At 48.9% G+C, this 24,211-nt stretch overlaps 1 protein-coding gene across 14 annotated transcripts in view; it reads left to right on the top strand.

The window, feature by feature from the left end:
- Nucleotides 1-24,211, top strand: part of EPB41L2 (erythrocyte membrane protein band 4.1 like 2) — a 680,749-nt gene that overhangs the window by 222,766 nt on the left and 433,772 nt on the right. For all 14 annotated transcript variants that reach the window (XM_085611888.1, XM_085611891.1, XM_085611887.1 and 11 more), the window contains 2 exons: nt 150-254; nt 10,733-10,775. In XM_085611888.1, coding sequence (XP_085468014.1) covers nt 150-254; nt 10,733-10,775 — 148 coding nt within the window. The remainder of the gene's footprint in view (nt 1-149; nt 255-10,732; nt 10,776-24,211) is intronic.

Genomic DNA, 24,211 nt, shown 5'->3' with positions numbered 1-24,211 from the left:
TGTTCTGCATTCTCTATATGTTACAATGGTTTCATTTTATGGATTTAAGTATTTTTCTTCCATTACGAAAACTCAAGTGGAGCGTGAGGCATGTCTATATGCAGAATGTGACAGATCAAACATTTATGTGCGTTTTTTTTTTTTTACAGAAACGAGCCAAGGGACAGGTGTTGTTTGATAAAGTATGTGGACAGCTCAATCTGCTGGAAAAAGACTACTTTGGTTTAACATTCCAGGATAAGGCTGACCAAAAGGTAACCAATTTCTTCTTTCTTCCATATTTTGTGAAATGTGGTCTGTTCTCAACTGTTTACTAATTTGGAATGTTATATCGATAGTGACAACTGCTTTTTTTTATAGGTCTCGCCTAGGCAGCGTTTGCGCTCTCTTCGAGACATGCGGTATTCAGGATATGGGCATTAAGCTCCGCCCATGTTCCACCCATCTTTACTATTGGCTCCTTTTTCTGTCCTTTGTAAATGATTGCTTTTGATTTGTCTAATCACCGCCCCAGCCGAGGCCCCCGAAGCCGGGGGGGGTCCTCCGCGGAAGGCAGCCCCAGGATGCGGAGGCCATCAGAGAGCTCAGTGACATGGTGTGTCTTGTTCCCAAACTCAAAAGTAAGGCCGAAGGGGAATGTCCAGCAGTAGCGAATGGGATCCTCTTGCAGTTTGGAGTTGATCGGTCGCAACGTCTGCTGGCGGGCCAAGGTCACGGGGGCCAGATCTTGGTAGAGAGAGCATCTATGGCCTTGAAAGGACACATCTTTCTTCTTCCTGGCCACAGACAAGATCGCTTCCTTCACTTTGAAAGAATGGAGTTTGACCAAGACATCTCGGACGCTTACGGCTCCCCACCTGTAACATGCCCACACGATGGACCCTGTCCAGCTTAATTTTCAGGCGTTGTGGGGAGAGGATTTCTTCAAAGAGGCCCGTCACAAAAGCCTCCAGATCAGGCCCTTCCGCCCCCTCTTCCAAATCCCGGATCCGAATGTTCTCCCGTCGGGTCCTGTTCTCCAGGTCTTTGGCCTTAAGGAGGACTTGCTGCAGCTGGGTTTGGAGCGCCTGCTGCGAATCCTGTGCCTTGGAAGTAGCCGTCGCCAGGTCCCTCGTCTGTTCCTCCACCTCCAGAACACGAGTGCATACTGCGTCCACATCCTGCCGGAGAGTGGTGAGCTTCTCGGCGAGGTCCGCTTTCAAATGGTCCACCGAGGACCTCAAGTCGTGTTTGATCTCTAAACACAACTCGGCTTTCAAATCACAAAGGGTGGCCACCAGGTCGTCACGCGTAAGCGCCATAGCCGGCAGCGGTGCAGTTTACGCCGGAGGGAGCGCCGTCTCAGGTGCCCTAAAGTACTGGGAGACTTTGTTGACGTTCTTCTTGGATGGCATAAGGGCACCGCCCCACTCGCTCGAACGCTATGTCACCAGGATTCTCCAGCCCCCGCCAGAAGGAAGCATAACCAGAGGCCAAGGAGTGTCACGTACTCCCCCCTCGCGGTGGAGCCAGACTCCAGTCACCCACTGTCCCCCGGTATGCTCTTGAGGAACAGAAAGCAAAGGGACCAGTCCTGCTGCAGGCTCCGAAGGGCTTCCTCTCCAAGGCGCGACCACCACTTCCTCACACTATAGCTGGGAGGCTGATGCAACATCAAGGCTCAGATTGCCAAGCCACCGCTGGTGCCTGTCTCTGCCACGTCGCCATTTTAGGGTCAGGCACAGCCCTTGTGAAACACTCCTTTCCCTCCAGTGCGTCGAAAACCGCAGGGCGCTCCAGTTGCGGGTGATGGGGGCTCAGGTCGCTCCAAAACGCCATGCAGAGTGCCCCCCGCCGCCGCTCCCCAGTCAGCACAGCTCTGCCGCGCCAGTGCCGCGGGACCCGCGTAATGGCGGCAACGCGGGACCGCCGGCACTCCCCACATCTGAAGGACTGGGCCCAGCAGCAAGCAGGACAGCGGAGCACCGCCGAGCCAAGGCACCGCTCCGGCGAAAGGCAGAACCCCCTACGGCCTCCTCCCGCGGTCGCGGCAAATCGCAGGAGTCCCGCTCCGGCCCCTTACTCTAGTCCGCGGCGGGTCTGTGATCACATGGACGCCCCCTCAGCAGCAAGATGTTGGAAATCCGCGGCAGATCTCTCAGCGCCGGCGGGCCATCCGACTCACGGACAGCCACCGACATCCAGGGGGTAAGTCCATAAGTCACCAGGCTACTGTATAGCAGAGAAAACAATCGGTGGGTTCTGGAGCTGAGTCGGGTCACAACCGCTCCGCCATCTTACTTGGCCACGCCCCCTCTAAACTACTTTTAAGCTTTTTTTTTTTACTTTACAAGAGAATTTACGAGCGCACACAGAATCTAAAAAGGTGCTTCAAAATGGAGCATTTCTCATGCCTTTCAAATGCAGATCATAACATGGTGGGTTGCAGCAAGAAATTGTTGAGTTCTTTTGCTAATTTTAGCTTCAAGTTCACTAGGAAAAGGTCCATGTGAAAGGGCAAGGAAGATGAACCTGCTTCTCCCAGGTCCAACCTGGGAAACATGGACCAGAATGTGCAAGTTTGTGTTTTGGCAAATGAGAGCTTTAACAGCTATGTTTATAGCAAAGATTGTCTTCAAGATGGTATCAAAGGTGGGGGGCGCTAGAGGGCGCACAGCGGAATGGCTGCCTCCTGAGACAGCTCCGCCGGATGGGGAACACAAATGGCGAAAAAAGCATGACCAGGGACGCGCCGCGGCCAGAAAATGTCGCTGCAATGATCGGAGGCTGCCCTCCACAGAAGGGGAGTGAGAGAACCGCTCAGGAGCCCCGCTATCCTTGAAATCACGAACTCCGGTGATCCGCGGCGCGAGAGGCTAACGGCTCCCAAGAGGGCGGCGCCCAACAGTGCGAAGACGCGATTTGGCTGGCGTCGGCCCTGCCATTAACGACTGATGCCTGCGGGGGACGCGATCGCTGCGTGGCCATCGGATATCCACTGCTGACACGTCGCGGAAGCCCTGGGGGCGCGGGCAAAGACTGTGGAGCGTTGCGGAGGCCGCGTCCAGACACGACGGCGCTGCGTGCGGGAGGCGGCTGGCGCTGCCCCGTGAGAGGTTGCATGCTGTCCGCCTGCCTGTCCGACCGCTGAAGAGGTGAGGGCTCAGCCGCGGTGCAGCTGCACGGATGGAGGCGCATAGCGCTGTGCTGCGGCGGGGGCCGTGAGAACGGAGAGACGCGGCGGCTGCTGGGGACGCCGATGCAGGATCGAGGAGCGGCCTGCCTGACACTACGGAGGACGTATGCTGCCGGCTGGCCTCATGGACGTGAAAAGTCCGGACATTGGCAGGATCCATGTGCGTCTGGCGCGACGCTGAGACCGCGAGCGTTACACGGAGCGCTCAGTGGATGGTGATGAACGCGTGAGCCTGCCGGCGGGACGGTGAGAGCTGGGCCACATAACGATCATAAGAGCGCTGAATGACGGCAGTGGAGCCCATGCGGGGCGAATGGTTGGAATGACGAGGTGAACACCTGAGAAACTGCGGAGAGCTGCGCGCCTGCCGTCCTGCTGCGACACCCCTAAATTCCGTCTGTGGGGGGGGCGGTGCTGATCGGTGACCTTGTCGGCGGGACCCAAGGGGCCCAGTGGCGCACTCGGACAAAATGGGGAAGCCGGAGAAGACGCAAACAAAGCTTCCATTTGAAACTAAGCGCCAGACCAAAGGCGCCGCACTGCCACCAGACGAAGTAACGGGTGCTGACGACTCAACACCACAGGGCATGGCGGAGGCGCTGAGGGCCATCCAGCAGAGCCTACAGGACATACATGGTAAACTTGATACTATCACGCTGCGTGTCGACAACATGGCGGCGAAACTGGATGCGCACGGGGAGCGGCTGACGGAGGCAGAGACCCGAATTGGGGCGCTGGAGGACGTCTCACAAACCACGACCCAAAAATATACGGAGGCTGAGAGACTGATGGAGGCGCTGAAGAACAAGACAGAGGATTTGGAAGCGCGCTCAAGACGCAATAATGTGAGCATCACGGGGGTTCCGGAATCTACCAACACTGGCCGGATGGAAACGTATGTTGAGGAGCTGCTTAAGGACGTTGTGGGCGCGGAGCACCTGTCCCCAATGTTCCTCATTGAACGAGCCCACAGGTCGTTGGCTCCGAGACCGAAGCCTGGGGCACCCCCGCGGCCTATAGTCGCCAGAGTCCTCAACTACAGGGACCGTGATGCTATCCTCCGAATAGCGCGTGAGAAACAACAGATCACGCACCAAGGAAACAAACTGGCGTTCTATCCGGACTTCACCCTCACAGTCCAACAAGCGCGGAAGGAGTTCAATCCGGTAAAAAAGAAACTTCGTGATATGGGGGTCGATTATGCCATGCTCTATCCTGCCCGGCTACGAATAACGCACGACGGACATGCGGCGCTGTGCCATTCGCCCCGAGAGGCGCATGAACTCATCAAAAAAATCGGAGCTAAGCGAAAGGAGAGGCGGAGAGTTGATCAAGCTGCGGACGCTGACTAATGTATTGTGCAAAAGGATAACAGAAGAACGGCGAAGCTGCTCTACACCGCGTGCTGACCCTGCGGCCCTGGCGGGGTGGACTGTGGAGGGCGACACGGCCGACGAGGTGACTTCCAACATGGCACAGACGGCGAGTGCACTTGCTGCGAACGAACGTGCCGGGGCCTCTGAGGGGCTGATGACCGGTAACATTACTGCTATATCAGTCATGGTGGTGCAGCAATAGCTCCTGACTACGGGATTTCAGGGGTAGGATCCCCTCATCAGACAGAGACCGCCTAAAGTTGGAAGCAGCCGTTCCATGCTGGGATGGCGTAAGGTTTTCTGGGATGGAAGACGGTCCACCCAGATGAATAGCGGGAGCAACAAACCCTGACTAACAGGACTAGATCATAGGTATGTAGGTCAGGTGCGGGAGGAGGGGTGAGCAAATGGCTGGAAGGTGCCCGTCTCCTAGCAGGGCAGTAATGCCGTAAATGGGACGATGTGAACGCTGCTGCGGCTGCGATGGGCCCTGGGGAGGGTCGATACGATGCTTACACAGATATGGGACCTATTGGGTTCTGAACAGTGATTTGTCCCCGTCCACATCCATTGAGTTGGATGGAGTGGTGTGTTCTAGGCGGTCCCCCAAAGAGGGAGATCCCCGAATCCAGTTACCCTAATGTTTGACCTTAGTTATGGGGTATGTCTTTGGCATAGTTGGGATGCTGAAGTGGGTGGGGGGAAGTGGGGTACGGTTGGGAAGTTGAAATGTTGGTCACTGTGCATGAGACGCATTGCTGAATTCCGAGTAAGTTTGCTGAGACACAAGAGGGTCCTTACCCGCTACGACAGCTATAGGGACGCGCTCACTAGATGTCGGGGTGACTGGTGCATACATGCTGTTATTGGGAGATGGCCGATAGCAGATTAGGTGCGGGATTTCTTCGATTACTAACATGGAATGTCCGAGGGCTTGGTAACCCCAAGAAAATTAGGCAAACGCTGGCATATCTAGACAGGCAGCGCATAGACATTGCACTCATACAGGAGACACACTGCGCACCGTCACGCCGAATAAATGTGGGCCGTAGGTGGGCCGAGTCAGTACACTATTCCTCTTACTCCTCATATGCACGGGGGGTGATGGTGCTGATAAAAAAAGGGCTGAAATATACAATTGAGACGGTCGAGAAGGATGACATGGGGCGGTTTGTTATTCTGACTGGTCTCCTGCGGGGGCAGAGGCTGGCTGTGGTGAATGTCTATGGGCCTAATGTGGATGATCCGCAGTTCTACCAGTTACTGTGGAGCAAACTGCGCGAACTACAGGCTCCCCACGTGGTATGGGGTGGAGACTTTAATATTGCGCTCTGCGATGACATTGACCGATCTGGGGCGACAACGGAGCCACATAAGTGCGCACTCCATGTCCTCCAGGACATAATGGTGGATAGGGCACTCACTGATATTTGGAGGAATAGGCACCCGGATGAATTGGCAGCCACCCATGTGACTACGTCGCGCGGTAGCTGGTCCCGTATTGACTACTGGCTGGTGTCGGGGGACGTTGCACGGTGGACGAGGGAGGTTCGTCACCTACCTAGAACACTATCCGATCACAGCCCGGTGCTCCTCACCTTGGAGCTCCCCAATTACACGCCACCTCCATTCAGCTGGAGATTCAATGCTAAAGCACTCATAGACCCCCTGTACGCTGATACCATTGGGCAGGCGATACAGGAATATTTTGACAATAACTCGCCTACTGCGACCGACCCGGGAGTGCTCTGGGAGGCCTGCAAGGCTACCATACGTGGCGTCTGCATAAGCACCAATGCAGGCATCCTTAAAGACATCCAACAGCAGATCGGAGCCAGAGAAGATAAACTCCGAGTTCTAGAACGTGAATACGAGCGCACACAAAATGCTCGGCTACTGGGGGACATTCGGACAACACTATCCGAATTTCAGAGTCTCGCGGATGATGAAATTAAATACACCATGAAACGACAGGTGGCGAGGGCCTATGGGGAGGGCGGCAGACCAGGCAGGCGATGGGCGGCTAACATATGCGAGGGACGTGCACCACAGAACATACAGGTGATCCGTGGACAGCGGGGTGAACGAAAGTATGGTGAGCGAGAAATACTGGGAGAATTTATGGCTGCATACGGAGAGCTGTATGCCTCCAGGCCTACGGCCACTGAGGCTGAAATCGGGGAGTACCTCGAAGACGTGGCGATAGCGTGGCTATCGGACGCACATCGCGAATACCTATCCCAACCAATCACAGTAGAGGAGGTCACAGACATAATTAAGTCACTGCCGAATGGTAAGGCTCCGGGCCCCGATGGCTTTACGTGCGAATTTTATAAGGCGTTTGTTGACCAGCTGGCCCCCCGTCTGGTGGAAATGTATGGTAACGCTCATGAGCAACAACACCTGCCGCCAACCTTACGGGAAGCACTACTGCTGGCACTCCCCAAACCACAGAAAGATCCGGAGCTTTGCGACTCCTATAGACCATTGTCCCTCATAAACGTGGACAACAAGATATTGGCCAAACTGCTTGCTTCTCGACTAAACCCGCTGATGCCCAGATTGATCTTGCCTGACCAGTCTGGATTCATACCAGAACGCTCCACTGCGCACAATACACGAACGTTGTTAGCGCTTTCACACTATTTAACACCTGAGACGAAGGCTGCAGCGGTCTTTTTAGACGCAGCCAAGGCCTTTGACTCTCTAGAGTGGAAATATATGACTAAGGTACTGCGGAGGATGGGCTTCCCACTCATGTTCCTTCAATGGATCCACTTATTATATGATGCACCTGTGGCGCGGATTCGGGTGAATAACTATATCTCAGACACCATTGATATCCGGAGGGGGACGAGGCAGGGATGCCCGCTGTCCCCTCTCTTGTTTGCAATAGCACTGGAGCCCCTCGCCTGCAAGATAAGACAGGGACATCACTATTCAGCCCTGCAGTTTCCGCAGCGGCCGTTGCACATCTCACTGTATGCAGATGATATGCTGCTCTACGTGAGGGACCCACAGACCAATCTGAATCCACTGTTGAGGGAATACATAAAATTCGCGCATCAATCTGGTGTCACTATAAATTGGGCCAAATCCCTGATTATTCCCTTGACTGATACCACACACCCGCACCCCATAGATTATCCCTTGGAGTGGAAAACGGACCCGATAAAATATCTGGGTGTATGGTTTCACAGGGATCCGGAAATTGTGATCAGGTCTAACTATGGGACGGTGATTGACACACTAGAGGAGAAGGTGGGGAGATGGATTCAGCTGCCTTTATCGCTGGCTGACCGTATTGCTATCGTCAAGATGGTGATCTTGCCGAAGTTACTCTACCTGTTCACTAACATCCCTATACACCCCCCAATGGAGGTGTTCCGCAGGATTGCCTCGATGGTCCTCCGGCTTGTCTGGGCGGGAAAGTCGGCCAGGGTGGAGATGCGGACACTCACGTTACCGTACAGTCAAGGAGGGTTCGGGGTCCCAGACCTCTATCTCTACTATCTTTGTGCGCAGGCACAATACGCACACTATTGGTACCACAAAATCCCATTTCTCACCCACACTGCGATTGAGGAGGGGGATGCAATGCCTATTCCACTTGAGGCGATTATCACTCATCGTAGGCCACCTTTGCACATGCAAGACATAAACACCATTGACGCTACGAACAAAGCATGGCATACCATGGGCAGACTGGCCAATAAACTGCCGCTGTATGCCCCGGCGCTCAGGCTCCAATGGCATCCGGCTATCTCGGTAATGCAAGAAAGAGTGGGGTTGGACTTGCTGCGGCAAGTAGGCATTGACACTGTAGGGGATTTGTACGAAAACGGGACCTTTAAAACACTTGAGCATCTCACATTCATTAGTAACATGTCTACATTATTTCGCTTCAATTATCATAGGCTGCAAAGAGCTGTGAAACGACTGTATCCAGCTTACCCGTTGGAACCGAAGGAATTGACCGCGTTGCAATGGCTGATCACCACACCTGCGAAAAGACACCTGGTATCTACACTATATACAAAACTGCAGGGGGACATAGCGGGGAACACACACGCTTCAATGGAGAAGTGGAACAGCTGTCTAGACACGCAGCTAACGGAGGAGGAGTGGACTACTGCCTGCACCCTGACGGGAATGCTGACGCCTAATGGTAACCTCCGCATACTACACTTCAAATACCTGCACCAAACGTACTACACACCGGCTAGGCTACACCGCTATGGGCTGCGTGGGGATGCTAGATGCGAACGTTGTGGGGCTGATGGTGCAGATTTCATTCATCTGGCGTGGTCGTGCGCGGCAGTGGGGGAATACTGGGAGCAGGTGACGAAATTACTGGGGGTCATGGTGGGTGGTGAGGTGCGCTGCGAGGCCAAAACCTGTTTGCTGGGACTGCTGCCTGAGTTACGGGCCCTAAAGCGCAGATTCTGTGTGATTGCGTTGCTAATGGCCAAAAGAAGGGTCTCGCTATGTTGGTATGGAAGGCGGATCCCAAAACTGAAAGACTGGCTTACGGACTTAACGTACTGTAGAGATACCCTGAGGACTTACGAAGAAGAACTCCCTGCTGGATCAAAACCCAGAGACTACTGGGTATATTTAACCCAATATCTGCAAAGTGTTTCCACAGAATCATCAAGCGATTAGCATATGAGTGGAAGGGTGGTGGGTGTAGAAGACCTCTGATTAGGAAACGAACAGACAACTTGGATGAAGGATGCTGTTGTGCTGTGACCGCAATGTTATGGTTGTTGTTCGATTGTAAACACTTACAAATGCCAATAAAAAAAATAAAAAATAAAAAAAAGATGGTATCAAAGGTCTTTCAAGGTCCATGTAGGCAAATCCTTAAGGCCACGTCCTAACTACTAGAGTTTTCTGTGACTTTACCAGCCATAGGACCTTCCAAGATCGCTATGGCAGCATAAAAGTTTGTTCAGAAGACCAGCAACTCTGAGCTGTAAAAACAAATTTGAGGGTCTTAGTCTGTTTGTTTAACGGTTTCCGTGACAAAGAATATCTGAAGAGAGAGCAAGGAATCCAATGGATTTTAATTTACCCAATGTAAGGCTGAATGCCCAGATAACTCAGACGGTGCTAGGCAAAACATGTTGAAGTCCTTGCAGAAACACGGATTCCTTCATGTGGTTACCCAATATTTGGAGTATTCCAACTGACAATACATCCATCCTCCTGTCTCCCAGTTGTACCAATGCTCACATCATCAGTAAGACAACGGTGGCGAAGGGCAAGATTACTGCCCAAATTCCAACCAGCTTGGAATGAGCATCATTCTTCTGATCCAAACATCACTATTAAGTAAGGCCTGAGGTCGCAAATTTCATACTGGATGGAGTCATCACAAAAGGCTTTCCTAGTTTGTAAGAAGACTGAGAAACACATCCTCCAGGCTGCTGTTTTTTTAAGCATTAGTATATTGTTACTAGTTAGAGATTACATGTGGTTATTATTTTGATCATTTTGTATGTATGTTTGGTATTCTCTATGTTATCTGAAAAAATAGTATTCAATGAATAGTTTTATCAAAAGCACTGTCAAAATTCTGCATTATTGTACATTGCCCCACAGTCTTAGTTTTGAATTGCACCGCTTCCTTCAATTAAAAAAGGGCTTGAATTTAAACATGAATTGTAGTTGAAGAGTTTCTGATCCCTGGCTGGAGTGCTACATCTGAAGATACTAGAGACATAATTATCTCCTCCATAAGGAATGGGTTCTCCTCTTAATTTAATAGTCCAGTCCCTCCAGCGATCCAAGGATGTTTTGTCACCTATCATCCCTAAATTATGACCATTGTGTCTAATGCACATTTTATACCTGTGTTCCCAGAATCTACGATGTGCGTGTATGGAAATAAGATGGACAGTGTGTGGTCTAGACATGTCTTAATTGCATGTTCCCCCAATGATCTCATCTTGGTTTCTGAAATCTGGTTTCACCCAGACGCCATTGTAACAGTAGCCAGGTTCAGGCCTTTCTGCAATAAACATGTTTTTTTGTAAAATGATTCACTTTTCCAAGGAGATAGGTCAGCTCGTTTAGCTCTTATACTGAAAAATCACAATTTAAACTAATAGAGTGAATGTTGTGCTGCGAATCTCTAATGCCTATGTAACACATGGAACATTTTATCTCATTTCAGAACTGGCTTGATCCTGCAAAGGGCATCAAGAGGCAAATTAGAAGTAAGTCCCCTTTGTTTGTTTAATGTTATCATCAATATTTGTGTATCTTCTGATTACGTTAGGTTGTTATATGTACAGGAAGGGACGTACCTTGTAAATTAATGCATAATTTCCAAAGCCATTTCCCAAACAATTCTGCCCTTTTCCACATTGTTGCTGTTCCGTAGAAATTGCAATTTTGTACATGTATAGAGCAAGAGTTTTTTTCTGCAATAATGATCGTATTGAAAGTTGTCCCTAAAGTAGTTTAAAGTAGTTAATATTTTAGTCCATATTATATAAGGACAATGGGACTGGTAATATGTGTTCGAGGCATATGAGCTGCAGATCACACACTAAGGATAAGATCGCCATCTGGTGTTGGGCTCGGATGATTGCAGGTTGTTGTCTTCGGAAGAAGTCTTTGGTCACGAGATAGGTGACTCCTCCTCTGGACAACAGTGCGCATGGGCATCCACTCCATCCTCAGATTGTTTTTTTCCGCCATTGGGTTCAGATGACCTTTTTTCCGCTCCAGCAGAAAACTTCTAGCAATCACAGCAACTCTCAATACTTCTTAACTCGACGCCGAAATACCATCGGACCGGCTCCGGACGCGGCTGATGGAAAGGACACCCTTTAAAAAATGCCCCCAATGCGGAGCAAAGTTCCCCCACAGTGATCACCACGAGGTCTGTAATTTGTGCCTCTCACCAGACCACAACGAATCCAGCTGTCCAGCCTGCGCCGCATTCCGTTCGAAGAAAACTATCCGGGACCGAAGAGCTCGACACCATATCATGGCCAAACCGGTACCGGAACCAGAAGACATCTTTGCACAGGATGTCCCTGACGACGATTCCGAAGACCTCCAGATCGTGTCCGAGGCCGACGATTCTGATCCGGGGCAGCCCGTGAGTTCCAGCTCCCCAACCCTAACCCCAACAAAAAAGACATTGGTCAAGACTCTGCCAGCTGGGCCCAGTCGCGATTCAAAATCATCTTCAGAAGCCCCGCCCTCGGGCCCGGCTCCGAAGAAGTCTGAGCCTGCAGGTGGCTCGGGCTCGAGCAAACCTCATATTATTGTGCCTACAACACCTTCGGCACCGAAGCAGGCTCCGAGGCCGAAATCTCCATCGGCACCAAAAGGTCCCTCGGCACCGACGTCTCCACCGGCACCGAAAGGTTCGTCGGCACCGAAAGGTCCTTCGGCACTGAAAGGTTCTTCGGCACCGAAAACTCCATCGGACCCGGAAATTTCTTCGGCACCTAAAACCTCCTCGGTGCCGAAAAAAGTCCACAAAGAACCTACCGATCTAAAAAAATCCAGATCGGAACACAAAACGTCGGCGCCAAAGCCACCTTCGGACACTGAGGAACTTTTTCGGCCAGATCCAATGCAAAAACGGATTTACATCAATCCTAAAACCGGACATGTCACAGCGGTGCCATACAAGAAAAGGAAGCTGGACACACCACCTCCTCCAGCTCCTCCAAAGAAGAAGGACTGTGCCACTTCACCCATTCGTCCTTCCTCTCCTATCTTACCTCCTATCCCATCCCCCCCACCCCCACCACCTTCTCCTCTACCCTCTCCTTCTCACACACCAGCTCCACAGGATGATGATGATTTAGGGGGAGGGGGAGATCCAGATTTCATTAATGATCCCACTGATCCTAATGATCCCTTTACACTCCCAGACACGGCACCCATAGATGACTGGGCTTACCCTATGCCTGACATGCCTGATACCACTCCATACCCCTCAAAACCTTCCCCTCCTGATGACCATTTGGGGTTCGGTCAGCTTATAAACAGGGCGGCACTGTTCCATGGCGTCACCATGCACACAGACACACCTGAGGAAGATTTTCTCCTCGACACTTTTGAGCAGTCGCAAAAAAACGTTCACATTCTACCCATGATTAAGGGGGTGATAAAGCACGCCACTGAGGTCTTTAAAGACCCTGTTAGGGCCAGGGTTCTTAACCCCCGGATTGGAAAAAAATACAGACCGGCACCACAGGATCCTGCGTACATCAAAGCGCAACTCCCCTTAGACTCTTTAGTCGTCTCAAATGCCAGAAAGCGGGCAAACTCCCAAACAACCGGAGACACACCGCCCCCAGACAAAGAGTCTAAACTCTTAGAAGCTTCCGGCAAAAGGGTTGCTGCACAAGCTGCTGGTGTTTTGCCAATACACAAGCCCTGTTGGCTCGCTATGATAGGGCTCATTATGATCAACTGGAGGACCTTTTGCAACACCTGCCTTATCAATACAAATCACAGGCCAATGACCTCATCCAAGAGGGAAAGCTAATATCCAATGCCTCCATCAAATGTGCATTAGACGCAGCGGACACCGCCTCTAGGGCAGTCAACACAAGTGTACTACTTAGACGCCACGCATGGCTACGCATTTCCGGCTTTAAGCCGGAAGTGCAAACCACCATTCTTGCTCAACCCTTTAATCAGGAGCAACTATTCGGACCCGCAGTAGACCCTGCATTACAAAAAATGAAGAAAGATAATGAGACTGCCAAATCAATGGGAGCATTACAGTCTCCTCAAGCCAGAGGCTCCTTTCGTCGCTCCTTTTATAGAGGGGCCTCCAAAAATGTGGGAACAGACACCTCTTCCACCTTCAAAACATCAGGTCAAACATCCCCTAACAGAGGATATTTTAGAGGAGGTTACAGGGGAAACCATACCAAAGGCCGAGGGCGGGGCTACAACAACACCCGCACCTCTACAGCCACTAAACAGTGACTTACCACCACTCCCCCAGACCATTCTACTCCGGTCGGGGGAAGACTTCAACAGTTCCTACCTGTCTGGAATTCCATCACAACAGACAGGTGGGTAAGACAAATTATCCAATCTGGCTACTGCCTCGAACTCATAAATACCCCCCCCAAACATACCACCCAAACACCGTCCCATGTCGCCTCACCACCTCACGCTCTTCAAACAGGAAATTCAGTCTTTGCTTCAAAAACACGCAATAGAACCAGTTCCACTCCAACATCAGGGCACAGGAGTATATTCTCTATACTTCCTCATTCCCAAAAAGGACAAGACCTTAAGACCCATACTGGACCTCCGACTACTAAACCAGTATATACAATCAGACCACTTCCACATGATCACTCTCCAGCAGGTGCTTCCATTACTCGAACAAGGCGATTTCCTTGCCACATTGGACCTAAAGGACGCATATTTTCACATCCCTATGCATCCTGCGCACAGGAAGTATCTACGATTCGTGGTAGACGGTCAGCACTATCAGTTTACAGTTCTCCCATTCGGAGTAACAACCGCACCCAGGGTATTCACCAAATGCTTAGCAGTAGTGGCAGCGCATCTCATGAGACAACAAATCCATGTCTTCCCCTATTTGGACGATTGGCTCATAAAAGCCAATACTCAACAAATGCGTTCTCCACACTCACCGCACTATTCAAACCCTACACGACTTGGGATTTACAATCAACTATCCCAAATCTCAACTACAACCCTCACACGTACACCAATACCTGGGAGCCACCATAGATACATCCAAAGCCATAGCTTATCCCAGCACAGCCAGGATAGCCAACATACAAAATCTCATCAAAAAATTTCAAACACAACACTCTCTTCCAGCAAGGGTGTTTATGCAACTCTTAGGAATGATGGCGTAATGCATCTCCATAGTACCCCATGCACGCCTTCAAATGCGTCCCCTACAGGAATGTCTAGGACAACAGTGGAACCAGGCCCACGGAAAACTTACCGATCTGGTGTTGGTGGACAGGCGCGCACTTCGTTCACTGAAGTGGTGGAACACCATCAACCTGTCCAAAGGGCGGCCGTTCTTAGAGCCTCTTCCACAGATTGTGCTGACCACCGACGCATCCCTTACAGGATGTGGAGCCCACCTCCTTCAACACACCACTCAGGGCAGGTGGACTACTCAACAGAAACAGCTCCACATCAATCACCTAGAACATCTAGCGGTGTTCCTAGCACTGAAATCCTTCCAAGTGCACCTAAAAAACAAAACTGTCCTCATCCGTACGGACAACATGACCACAATGTATTACATACAGAAGCAGGGGGGGACACACTCTCTACAACTGTCCCAACTTGCACAACAAATCTGGAGATGGGCAATTCCCCAAAACATCTACCTGCTAGCAGAACACCTCCCAGGGGTTCAGAACCAGGTGGCCTACCTCCTAAGTCGACACACACAGCAAATACACGAATGAGAATTACACCCCAAAGTCCTACTCCCGTTCTTCCAAAAGTGGGGACAACCAGACCTAGACATGTTCGCCACACAAGAAAACGCAAAATGCCCAACCTTTGCCGCCAGGTTTCCACACCCGCAGTCAAAGGGCAATGCGATATGGATGAACTGTTCAGGCAGATTTGCGTACGCTTTTCCGCCTCTCCCACTCATTCCATTTGTAGTACGCAAACTGAAACGACAGTCACTAACGCTCATCCTAGTAGCTCCCACTTGGGCACGCCAACCCTGGTTCACCACACTTCTGGAACTATCTCTAGTTCCACATCAAAAACTGCGTCTCTCCCCGGCTCTATTAACCCAGAACCATGGAGAAATCAGACACCCAGATCCCTAAATTCTGAACTTGGCGATCTGGCTCCTGAAGTCTTAGAGTTCGGATACCTCAACCTCCCTCCAGACTGAATGAAGATCATAAAGGAAGCCAGAAGACCTACTACTAGGGCGTGTTATGCAGCAAAATGGAAAAGATTTGCCATTTACTGCACTAACAATAATATACGTCCACTGGATGCGTCCATCCAAAACATCATTTGCTACTTGCTACACTTGCAAAGATGCAATTTAGCTTATTCTTCTATACGTCTACATCTAGCGGCATTAGCAGCCTACTTGCAAAATAGGCAACACCTGTCCCTCTTTAAGGTACCAGCCATTAAAGCATTTATGGAAGGTCTTAAAAGAATTATTCCTCCAAGATTACCACCTTCACCAGTGTGGAACCTTAATATTGTTCTAACAAGGCTCATGGGTCCCCCATTTGAACCAATTCACAAATGCGAACTGCAGTTCCTAACATGGAAAGTAGCTTTCCTTGTCGCAATCACATCCCTGCGAAGAGTAAGTGAAATACAAGCCTTAACTCTTGAAGAACCCTTCCTACGACTACATCGTAACAAGGTGGTTCTTAGGACAAACCCAAAATTCCTCCCTAAAGTCATTTCCCGTTTTCATCTAAACCAGTCAGTCGAACTGCCAGTATTCTTCCCTAGTCCAGACTCAGTAGCCGAGAGGGCACTTCATACCTTAGATGTTTAAAAGAGCCTTGCTTTATTACATCGACAGAACCAAACCTTTTCGAAAGACCAACCAACTGTTTGTTGCTTTCGCGCCACCACATAAGGGCAACCCCATTTCCAAATCGGGTATAGCCAGGTGGATAGTTAAATGTATCCAAATATGTTACCAAAAGGCTAAACGTACTCTTACAGTTCCCCCTAGGGCGCACTCCACGCGTAAAATAGGGGCTTCTATGGCATTCTTAGGGAACATCCCCTTAGAAGACATTTGCAAAGCAGCCACATGGTCTACTACACACACCTTCACTAAGCACTACTGTGTTGATATGCAATCCAAACAACAAGCTTCAGTAGGCCAAGCTGTCCTAAAAACTCTATTCCAAACTGCTGCAACGGATACAGGTGACCACCGCTAGGGGAGACACTGCTATATAGTCTATCCTTAGTGTGTGATCTGCAGCTCATATGCCTCCAACGGAATATGCTACTTACCAGTATGCATCTGTTCTTGGCATGTAGAGCTGCAGAGCCACACACGACCACCCGCCTCCCCGGGACCTGTATCTGTTCCAGCATTGTCTTAATTAGACACTACACGTGGACATCCTTTCTCTCTACTTCTTATACACTCCATCATTTCCCATCATGGCGAAAAACAATCTGAGGATGGAGTGGATGCCCATGCGCACTGTTGTCCAGAGGAGTCACCTATCTCGTGACCAAAGACTTCTTCCGAAGACAACAACAACCTGCAATCATCCGAGCCCAACACCACATGGCAATCTTATCCTTAGTGTGTGGCTCTGCAAAGTAGCATATTCCTTTCAAAGTACATGTTTTGACCCTGAATACCTAGGACTTTAAGGCTTTAAATATATATTGAATGGTATCATTGATGTAGTGTTTTATACCCATATGGTGTGGGAGGACTAAAAGTGCATTTTAGTACAGGTAGCACATGGGGACATGGAAGTAGTAGGGGCATGTGTGGTAGACAAAGTGTTGTTTCTTTTGTGATCCTGTGTGGGAAGCACTTTGATGTTGTCTGTGAGTGACCAAAGAGGAGCATTTATCTTGTCTTCGGGGTGTAATGCCTGGCAGTGTCGTGGAGGAGTCGTGAGCACATATTGGAGCTGGTGACATGAGCAACAGCCATGCTTCTTGTTTTTTTTAAGGCTTGAATACTACCTACCGCTGTACAGCTACACCTTATGAATGAGACGAAGTGGAAGAGGAATCCAGCTCGGCAACCTGACACAAAACTACACAATCTTTAAGGACACATTTTACCTACTCATGTTAAGCAAGGCCAAAATATTGAGCTGGGGATAACACCTTTAAAGATCCTGATTTCACCTACTCCTGCTAGGCTGAATGAGGCTAACATTTTAGGCCCGGATTCCCCCCCACGTCCCTCCTATGTTGCTGAAGGACCCCAAAAGTGGGCAAGCACTAGTCTAGCCATGATTCATAATCTAGCTAGACCGAAAGACAAAGCACCAAGTAAGTTGCTGCCCTAACTGTACACACACTAATTGTCTGTCCGCCGTTACCCTACTGTCTTCTCCCCTCCATGCAAGCCCTTTATTTTCTATTAAATCCAGAGACCCTTACTGTTACTAGTTTTACCTTAGGAGGCATACTCCTGTCCTAGAATTTTCTCCCAAACAACTTCCACTTTTATTGTTTGTAAAGAATGTCAATTCAGGGTAAAACAGAGACCATGTATTGAATAGAGTTTCATCGTTTCATCGACAACAGCAGTGTAAGGTGGACAAAATGATAATGATTTCGATACACACACACAGTTGGAGGCGCAAGGTGTAAGCAAAATGAAATTGATATAAATATGCGCAGTGCAGACCTGCAAACCTGTAAATACATATCTGATAAAGACATCTAGCCGCAGATTACTTACCTTTGAACTTCCAGGCATCCCTCTGGACCAGGATGATTTTTCTCAGCATTACCCTTGCGCGCTGGTAGGTGGCATTGGTCGACTCCGTGTGACGTCGTGTTCGTCGTGTCATCCGTGTTGTCAATAGAACCGTCAGTTCTTTCCTTTCCACGCCAGCCAGTGCTAATCTGTTGATGAGAGCTATCGCCTGTCAATTTTTGACAGAATTTTTGTCAACTTGGTTGGTGTGATTTGGTTTTCTAGAGTAAGAAGACTTGGTGGCGCCTGTCACCGCGCCATGTCGGTCAAGTACCCCAATTTAGTTTATCTCTGGTGCCTGGAGCACGACCATGATTCAAAGTCGTGCTCCGACTGCCGGGCCATGTACTCGAAGGCTTTAAGGGAGCGGTCCCTAGCGCTACTTGCGGTCCGTCGTCTGGCACCGCGGAGGTTGCCTCGTCAGTCTCAGCCGAGAGGAAGGTCCGAGCACTGCTCCAGTGAATCGAAGTCCTCCTTGACGCCCCTCAAAAAGCACAAGAATTTGAAGCATGCTCCAACTTCACCCCGCCAGTCTTGCAACATGGCGGAGGAACCTCGGTGTTAAAGGCCCCGCTCCGTGGAGCGGGTGCTTTGATTGGCACCGCATTTCCCTGCCTTTCCGCTGAAGGAGTTTTATGACACCATGTTTGCCATATTTGTGCGGCCTGACCCTGCCGGCGCGCCTTCGGGCCCCGCAGGCTCTGAGGATGGAGGAGTCCCTGTGGTTCCCACGCCTGCGGCTCCAGTGCCACAGCCTCCGATTGGGCCTGTTCCTAGGTCCGGACCATTGCCGGTTGAACCTCCTCAGCGACATTCCACAGCGAAGTGTCCGATGTTGAGGTCCTCGGCGGCACCCACTGAAGGCGCTTCCCGAATCCTCATTCCTACAACACTGAGCCAGTCGGGTATTCCCCGATGCCAAGAGCGGCGCCGACGGAGCCATACGGCTTCATGCTGTTCACCCTGCCCTATTCTGAAGGGTTAGGAATGGAGGAAGAGGATTGGGAGGAGGAGCAGGATCCCTTGGAAATCCAGCAGCAACAAGATGTTGACTGGTACGAGGAATTGAGTGATGCCAGTGGATTAGACACCTCCCCAGACTTTTGCTTGCTTTCCCCTCCTAACCCGTAGGAGGGAGCATCATTTGCCATGGTGGTGAGTAGGGCTGTGGAGGTCCTGGACCTGCAGCTTCCTACAGTGGTGGTCAAGTCTAATGTCTTAACAGAGGTCCTGTAGCCTGGGGTAGATACATACATATGTGATGATTTTTTTGTTTTAGCCAAGCTGCAAAGCAGTGAAGATACTCTACAGCATGGCTAAAAACTATTGACAGCAAAAACCTCCCAGAGACAAGACTATTGGCCTTACCAGTGCTTGTTTTTGCAAAGGACTAGTATTCTTTCTTGTATGTCTTTGCTACAGCAACCCCATGCAAGATGGGCTTTTTATTATGTGTCTGTTACAGTTCATTAGATCAGATGTGCTCAGGTCTCTAAGACAGCAATCATGCATGTCTGTTTTGAACATGCAGTTTATAAGCTCAATAATAATGTAGCAAAACACTTCACACAGCAGACTATGCTCTTTATGATAGTTGTGTTGGCATGGGCATTTTCTGATTTCTCTTTTTTCGTATCTACTTTGGCATCTGTGACTGGAACTGTTGTCACTCTGAACTTCAGTGTGCTTAATTGACACTTAAGGAGTATTTTAGAAGGGAACGGCACAAGCCATGCTTTATTTGTCTCAGACATTCCCCAGTGGGAAAGCAGTGACCGCCTGAATTACTTTTATTGTGCGTTAGTAATTTTATTGTTTTCGTCAAGAATGTGTGTAATGTTTGGTTGAAGTACTGAGGAGCCTAGACACATTCTTGACTTTGCCCACGGCATACTACTGAACATAAGAAGAAAATAACCTCTTGTAGGCATAAAATGCTGAATGTCACTTTTTCTTTTACATTTGTCTCTGCAACAGACCATGCAAAGTGTCTTATTGGTTCAGATACAATGCTTAATTTCCATGCCTTTGGGATGCTACATCCCTGATCCTGTGGCATGTAGGCATAACATTAAAGACAATACTAACTTTGTCATTTCTGATTGTAAGGAGCTTCAGTGGTATAGCAGTGGTGCGTTGGACCCTAATACAAACAAGGAGATTGGGCCCCATTCCCTTGGTTCAGTAGAAAAACAGATACTCATTTTGTGAAGTAGGCCCCTTACATGGCTTGGTCCTACACCTGCTGCTCTATTGTTTGCCACGACCTGCAGGGTGTATATAGTTAAGGTCTTGAATAGCCCTTCAGGAAGGCGTTACTTCCCTTTTGTTGCAACGTTTGCTCCCCCTTGCAAGATGGTCAGGTGTCTTAAGATGAATGTTAAAGCACTACACAAACAATGAGGGCTTTTATTTCACCGTTTTATTAGTGGTTATAACTGTAGCAACATTGAATGAAGGTCTCAAAATTCATGAAAAATATTTTTGTTTGGGTATTTGATATTGTCTTGACCTTAAGTCATATGTATGTAATCCCCACCCCCCTAAAATGCACTCCTTAAAGTTCCAGCTTAGCTTTCCGACTTTTCTGAAAGATATGCAACATTCACTTTTCAAGCTTCAATGAAAGCAGAATTCCAGATTATCATGGCTCCATTTTACACTGACATCTTGTCCTTCCTTGTCCAAACTAAGCTTCAGGAGATGTAGCCTAATGGCCAGAGTTGTACACTTTTGAACAGGGGAACCAGGTTTTCTTGCTGGCACAGGCTCAACATCTTGTGATTGTGGGGAAATGACTTAATCCCCCTTTGTCTATTAAAAAGATAAATCTGACCTTGTGTAACATAATCTGGCGTAGCACTTCAATGCCCTCGTGCCAATTTTGCGCTATAAAATTGCAACAAAAAAAAACCTTTGGAAAATTACAGGATTTATGTAATGTTATTGGAATTTATACAGTGGAACTGTTTATCAAAAAAGAGCATCCCGGTGCTGAAGGTAATGAACATTACAACAGACAATCTCAGCTTGGTATTTGAGTCTTCAGGGCTCACCTACAAGGTAGATGACTAGTTGTTTCCGTCAGAGTGTTAGAGTGTTCAGTGCTACCCTGATAAACATCTGAAGGCCATCCTCCTCCCCAGGACTTATTGACACTAGGAGTGTCAAATTATGACTTTGGGCTGACCGAAGTGGATGTTCTGGATTTATCGGAGTACTTTCTTCTACAGATGGAGGGCCTGTTTTGTGAACTGCTTCATGGCCTAAGTAGAGAGATTTAGACAGGATTCTCTTTTGTACAGGAAGCCAATGGAGATCCTGTCTGCAGCTGGTATGTGGTATTGCCTTCTGCGCCCATAGATCAGATGGATTGCCAAATTTTGCACTGCCTATAGTCTTTTTTATGGACTTTTGAGATATCCAGGTAAAGACCATTTCAGTTGTCAATGCTTGAAAAAATTTGGGGTTGTGCAACCAACATTTGTGGAAAAGAAAGGACAGATTTTCTTTAAAGGTTTGTGATATAAAAAGCCACTATGCACTGTTTTGTTGGCCTGATGACTAAACGATAAATTATCATCCAGGTATAATTTCAGATTCTTCATACCTGGTTTTGGTAACAGAGTGGAGGTGGGCTCTCTTGGCCAGTAACTGTCTCACTAGATTAATTTGTTTTGGCCAAAGATCATTATCTCTGTCTTATCAGAGATCTGTGTTAGTGTTTTGTTATGCATCCAGCTAGCTGTTGCTGGGAGTCATTCATTGAATTTAAGACTACTCTGCATCTCGTCCCTGTCTAGCTTTATGATGAGCTGAGTGGTGTAAGCATACATTGCCAAGATATTCGCAATTGATCTAATTATTTGAAGTAGCAGGGGCCAAATAGATGTTTAAGAGGTCTGATTTAAAGGCAACTCGTGAGGAATTCCATGTTCACCTGGAAAAACCTCAGAGTAGACTGAGTTAGTCTTTTCTCTGTGGATACAGTGCTTGAGATAAAAGCTCAGTAAAGCACGGCACAGAACGCTCTCTGAATTTGATACCCTAGAGAGTGAGATTTTATGCAAGATGGTGTTGAAGGCCGCCGATAGATCTAAACATATCCGGGTCACACTCCTCCTTGATCCACAATTCAGCTGATCTGGTCCTTTATGGTTAAATAGGATCAGTAAAAATATCGCCGCACTTTCTTCAAGTTTTAAAGAATTAAAAAGTGGAGACTGTCTAACTCATCAAGATTCAATGTTAAATTACCTTAGCTACTCAGATTGATAGAATATGCAATAGAATTGGTGAACCTTTTTAAACTAGGCCACCGTAATCATGAACTCAATCCGCACTAACAGGACGTTTTTCAGAACTGTGCAACCTCCCCTAACGAAGTCCACAGTATCCATCTTACAGTCACAAATGATCATATACAAGTCATACAACCGAAATCCATTGGATGCAGCTACAACATCTCACCAAGGACAACTTCTGGACATGGTTAGTATACACCCTGTCAGTAGTAATAACCCAGTCTTGTCGTGTCAAATCAGATCTTGAGTATGATAGTAACTAGTATCCACCACAATTTATTTAGTTGGAAATTGGTAATTTAATGTCTGGAAAAGTGCCTAGAGATCCCATGATCAGGGAACATATCACCGATGGACTTGGAGGTAGAACTTCAGTTTTAAGCCCTGAAGTGCCCAGGACTAACTGTCAATCAGTGGGGTAGGGATGGAAATCTTACGGACCCCTTCCCACTCTGTGACGATTTTTTTTTTTAATATATTGGTTGCGTGTAAGTGTACATGAATGTATGTGTATTTGTTCCTGTGTGCTGTGAGTGGGTGTGTGCGTGTGTGCGTGTGAGGAGCTTGTGATTCGTGGTATGTGTGTCCACACATGTGAATGGATAGGTATGAATGAGTCTGCATGTAGATGAGTGTGAGTATATATGTATGTGTGATAGTGTGTGGCCGGTCCCCCTGCTCAGACACATTAAGGGCTGCCACTGGATTCTAGCATGACTGCCCCCACCAGCAACTGAGCCTATGATCTGGGGGAGATTTCTTAGCTCGGCTGAATGGCAAATTTGGCGGACACATGACACAGCTAGTGCAGCATTGTCAGAGCCCATCTTTTAGCTTGTTTGTAGCACATGGCACATTGTAGTTTCTTTCCAAGTGTAGGAGTGGTTCCCCTTTCCTTCTGCCAAAACTCCTCTTCCTGTCTTTGACACCCTTGTGAAGTGTGATGATGCCAACAACAAGTGGCAGTACAGACTGAGATGCACGTCTCCTGATCCAACACTTCATTGTCTCAGTTTCCCTAAAATAGACGACTCCATGACTGGTTGCAAACCACATGTGCAGGGAGAGTGCCTGTGCCACTCACTAGCTTCTTCTCAGTTTGGGGAGGAGGCCATCATTTGTACGCATTTCAAGGCCTCCCCGACCCCAGCAGGCACAAATTTCCCACTGTATGACTGGGACTGGCAAAGAAAGGCTCATCCTTCGACTAAGAAATAACCTGCTCATTCACGTTACAAATTGATCCCAGCAGTAGCTGGAGAATGTAGGTTCTGTCAGCAACCATGTACAAACTGTGTTGGCAACACTGCACGCCTGTCAAGTTCAGCAATGAGTGTGCTCTTGAAGCATGCCTGCATGGTGTGAAAGCTTGTCATTCGGACCATGTCTCCTGTTAGTGGGGAGGAAGGCTGCCATGTACCCTCCTAATGATGGCACTGCCACATTTGCATGCAGCACATCGGCACGTGGCACCATACTGCTGTCCTTCTTTCAGGGATCTGCTGCCCAGGGATCTCTGATCCTGGCGGAGGTGGTAGTCCTGCGTCATACAGAAGTGGGTCCGACCACCAGCATTGTAATGCAGCGGTCAGACCGTAGAGATGTCGGTGGTCGCAATGCCACCGATGACTGACTTGTTGGTGACCCTACCGCCCGGCATCCAAATTGGGCCCAATATTTTTGTCAACGATATTGTTTACCACAATATTGTGCCATTGAACCATTGTAGCAGTTCCTCTTATGCACCCTGCTGCATACCATCCTAAACTGCGCAACACCCAGTGCTTCCCTAATGACCAACGCTTAGGGCTCCCCATATTGTTCAGAACAGGCAACAGCCCCGTGAGGCACACCTCTCAGTGCATCCCAAGAGACTCACCATCTTGGTGCTCCACAGAGGCTT

This window comes from Triturus cristatus, chromosome 6 (assembly GCF_964204655.1).
Source record: "Triturus cristatus chromosome 6, aTriCri1.1, whole genome shotgun sequence".
Classification (NCBI taxonomy): Eukaryota; Metazoa; Chordata; class Amphibia; order Caudata; family Salamandridae; genus Triturus; species Triturus cristatus.
The sequence above is the reverse complement of the archived record's forward strand: the minus strand, read 5'-3'. Positions and strand labels throughout refer to the sequence as shown.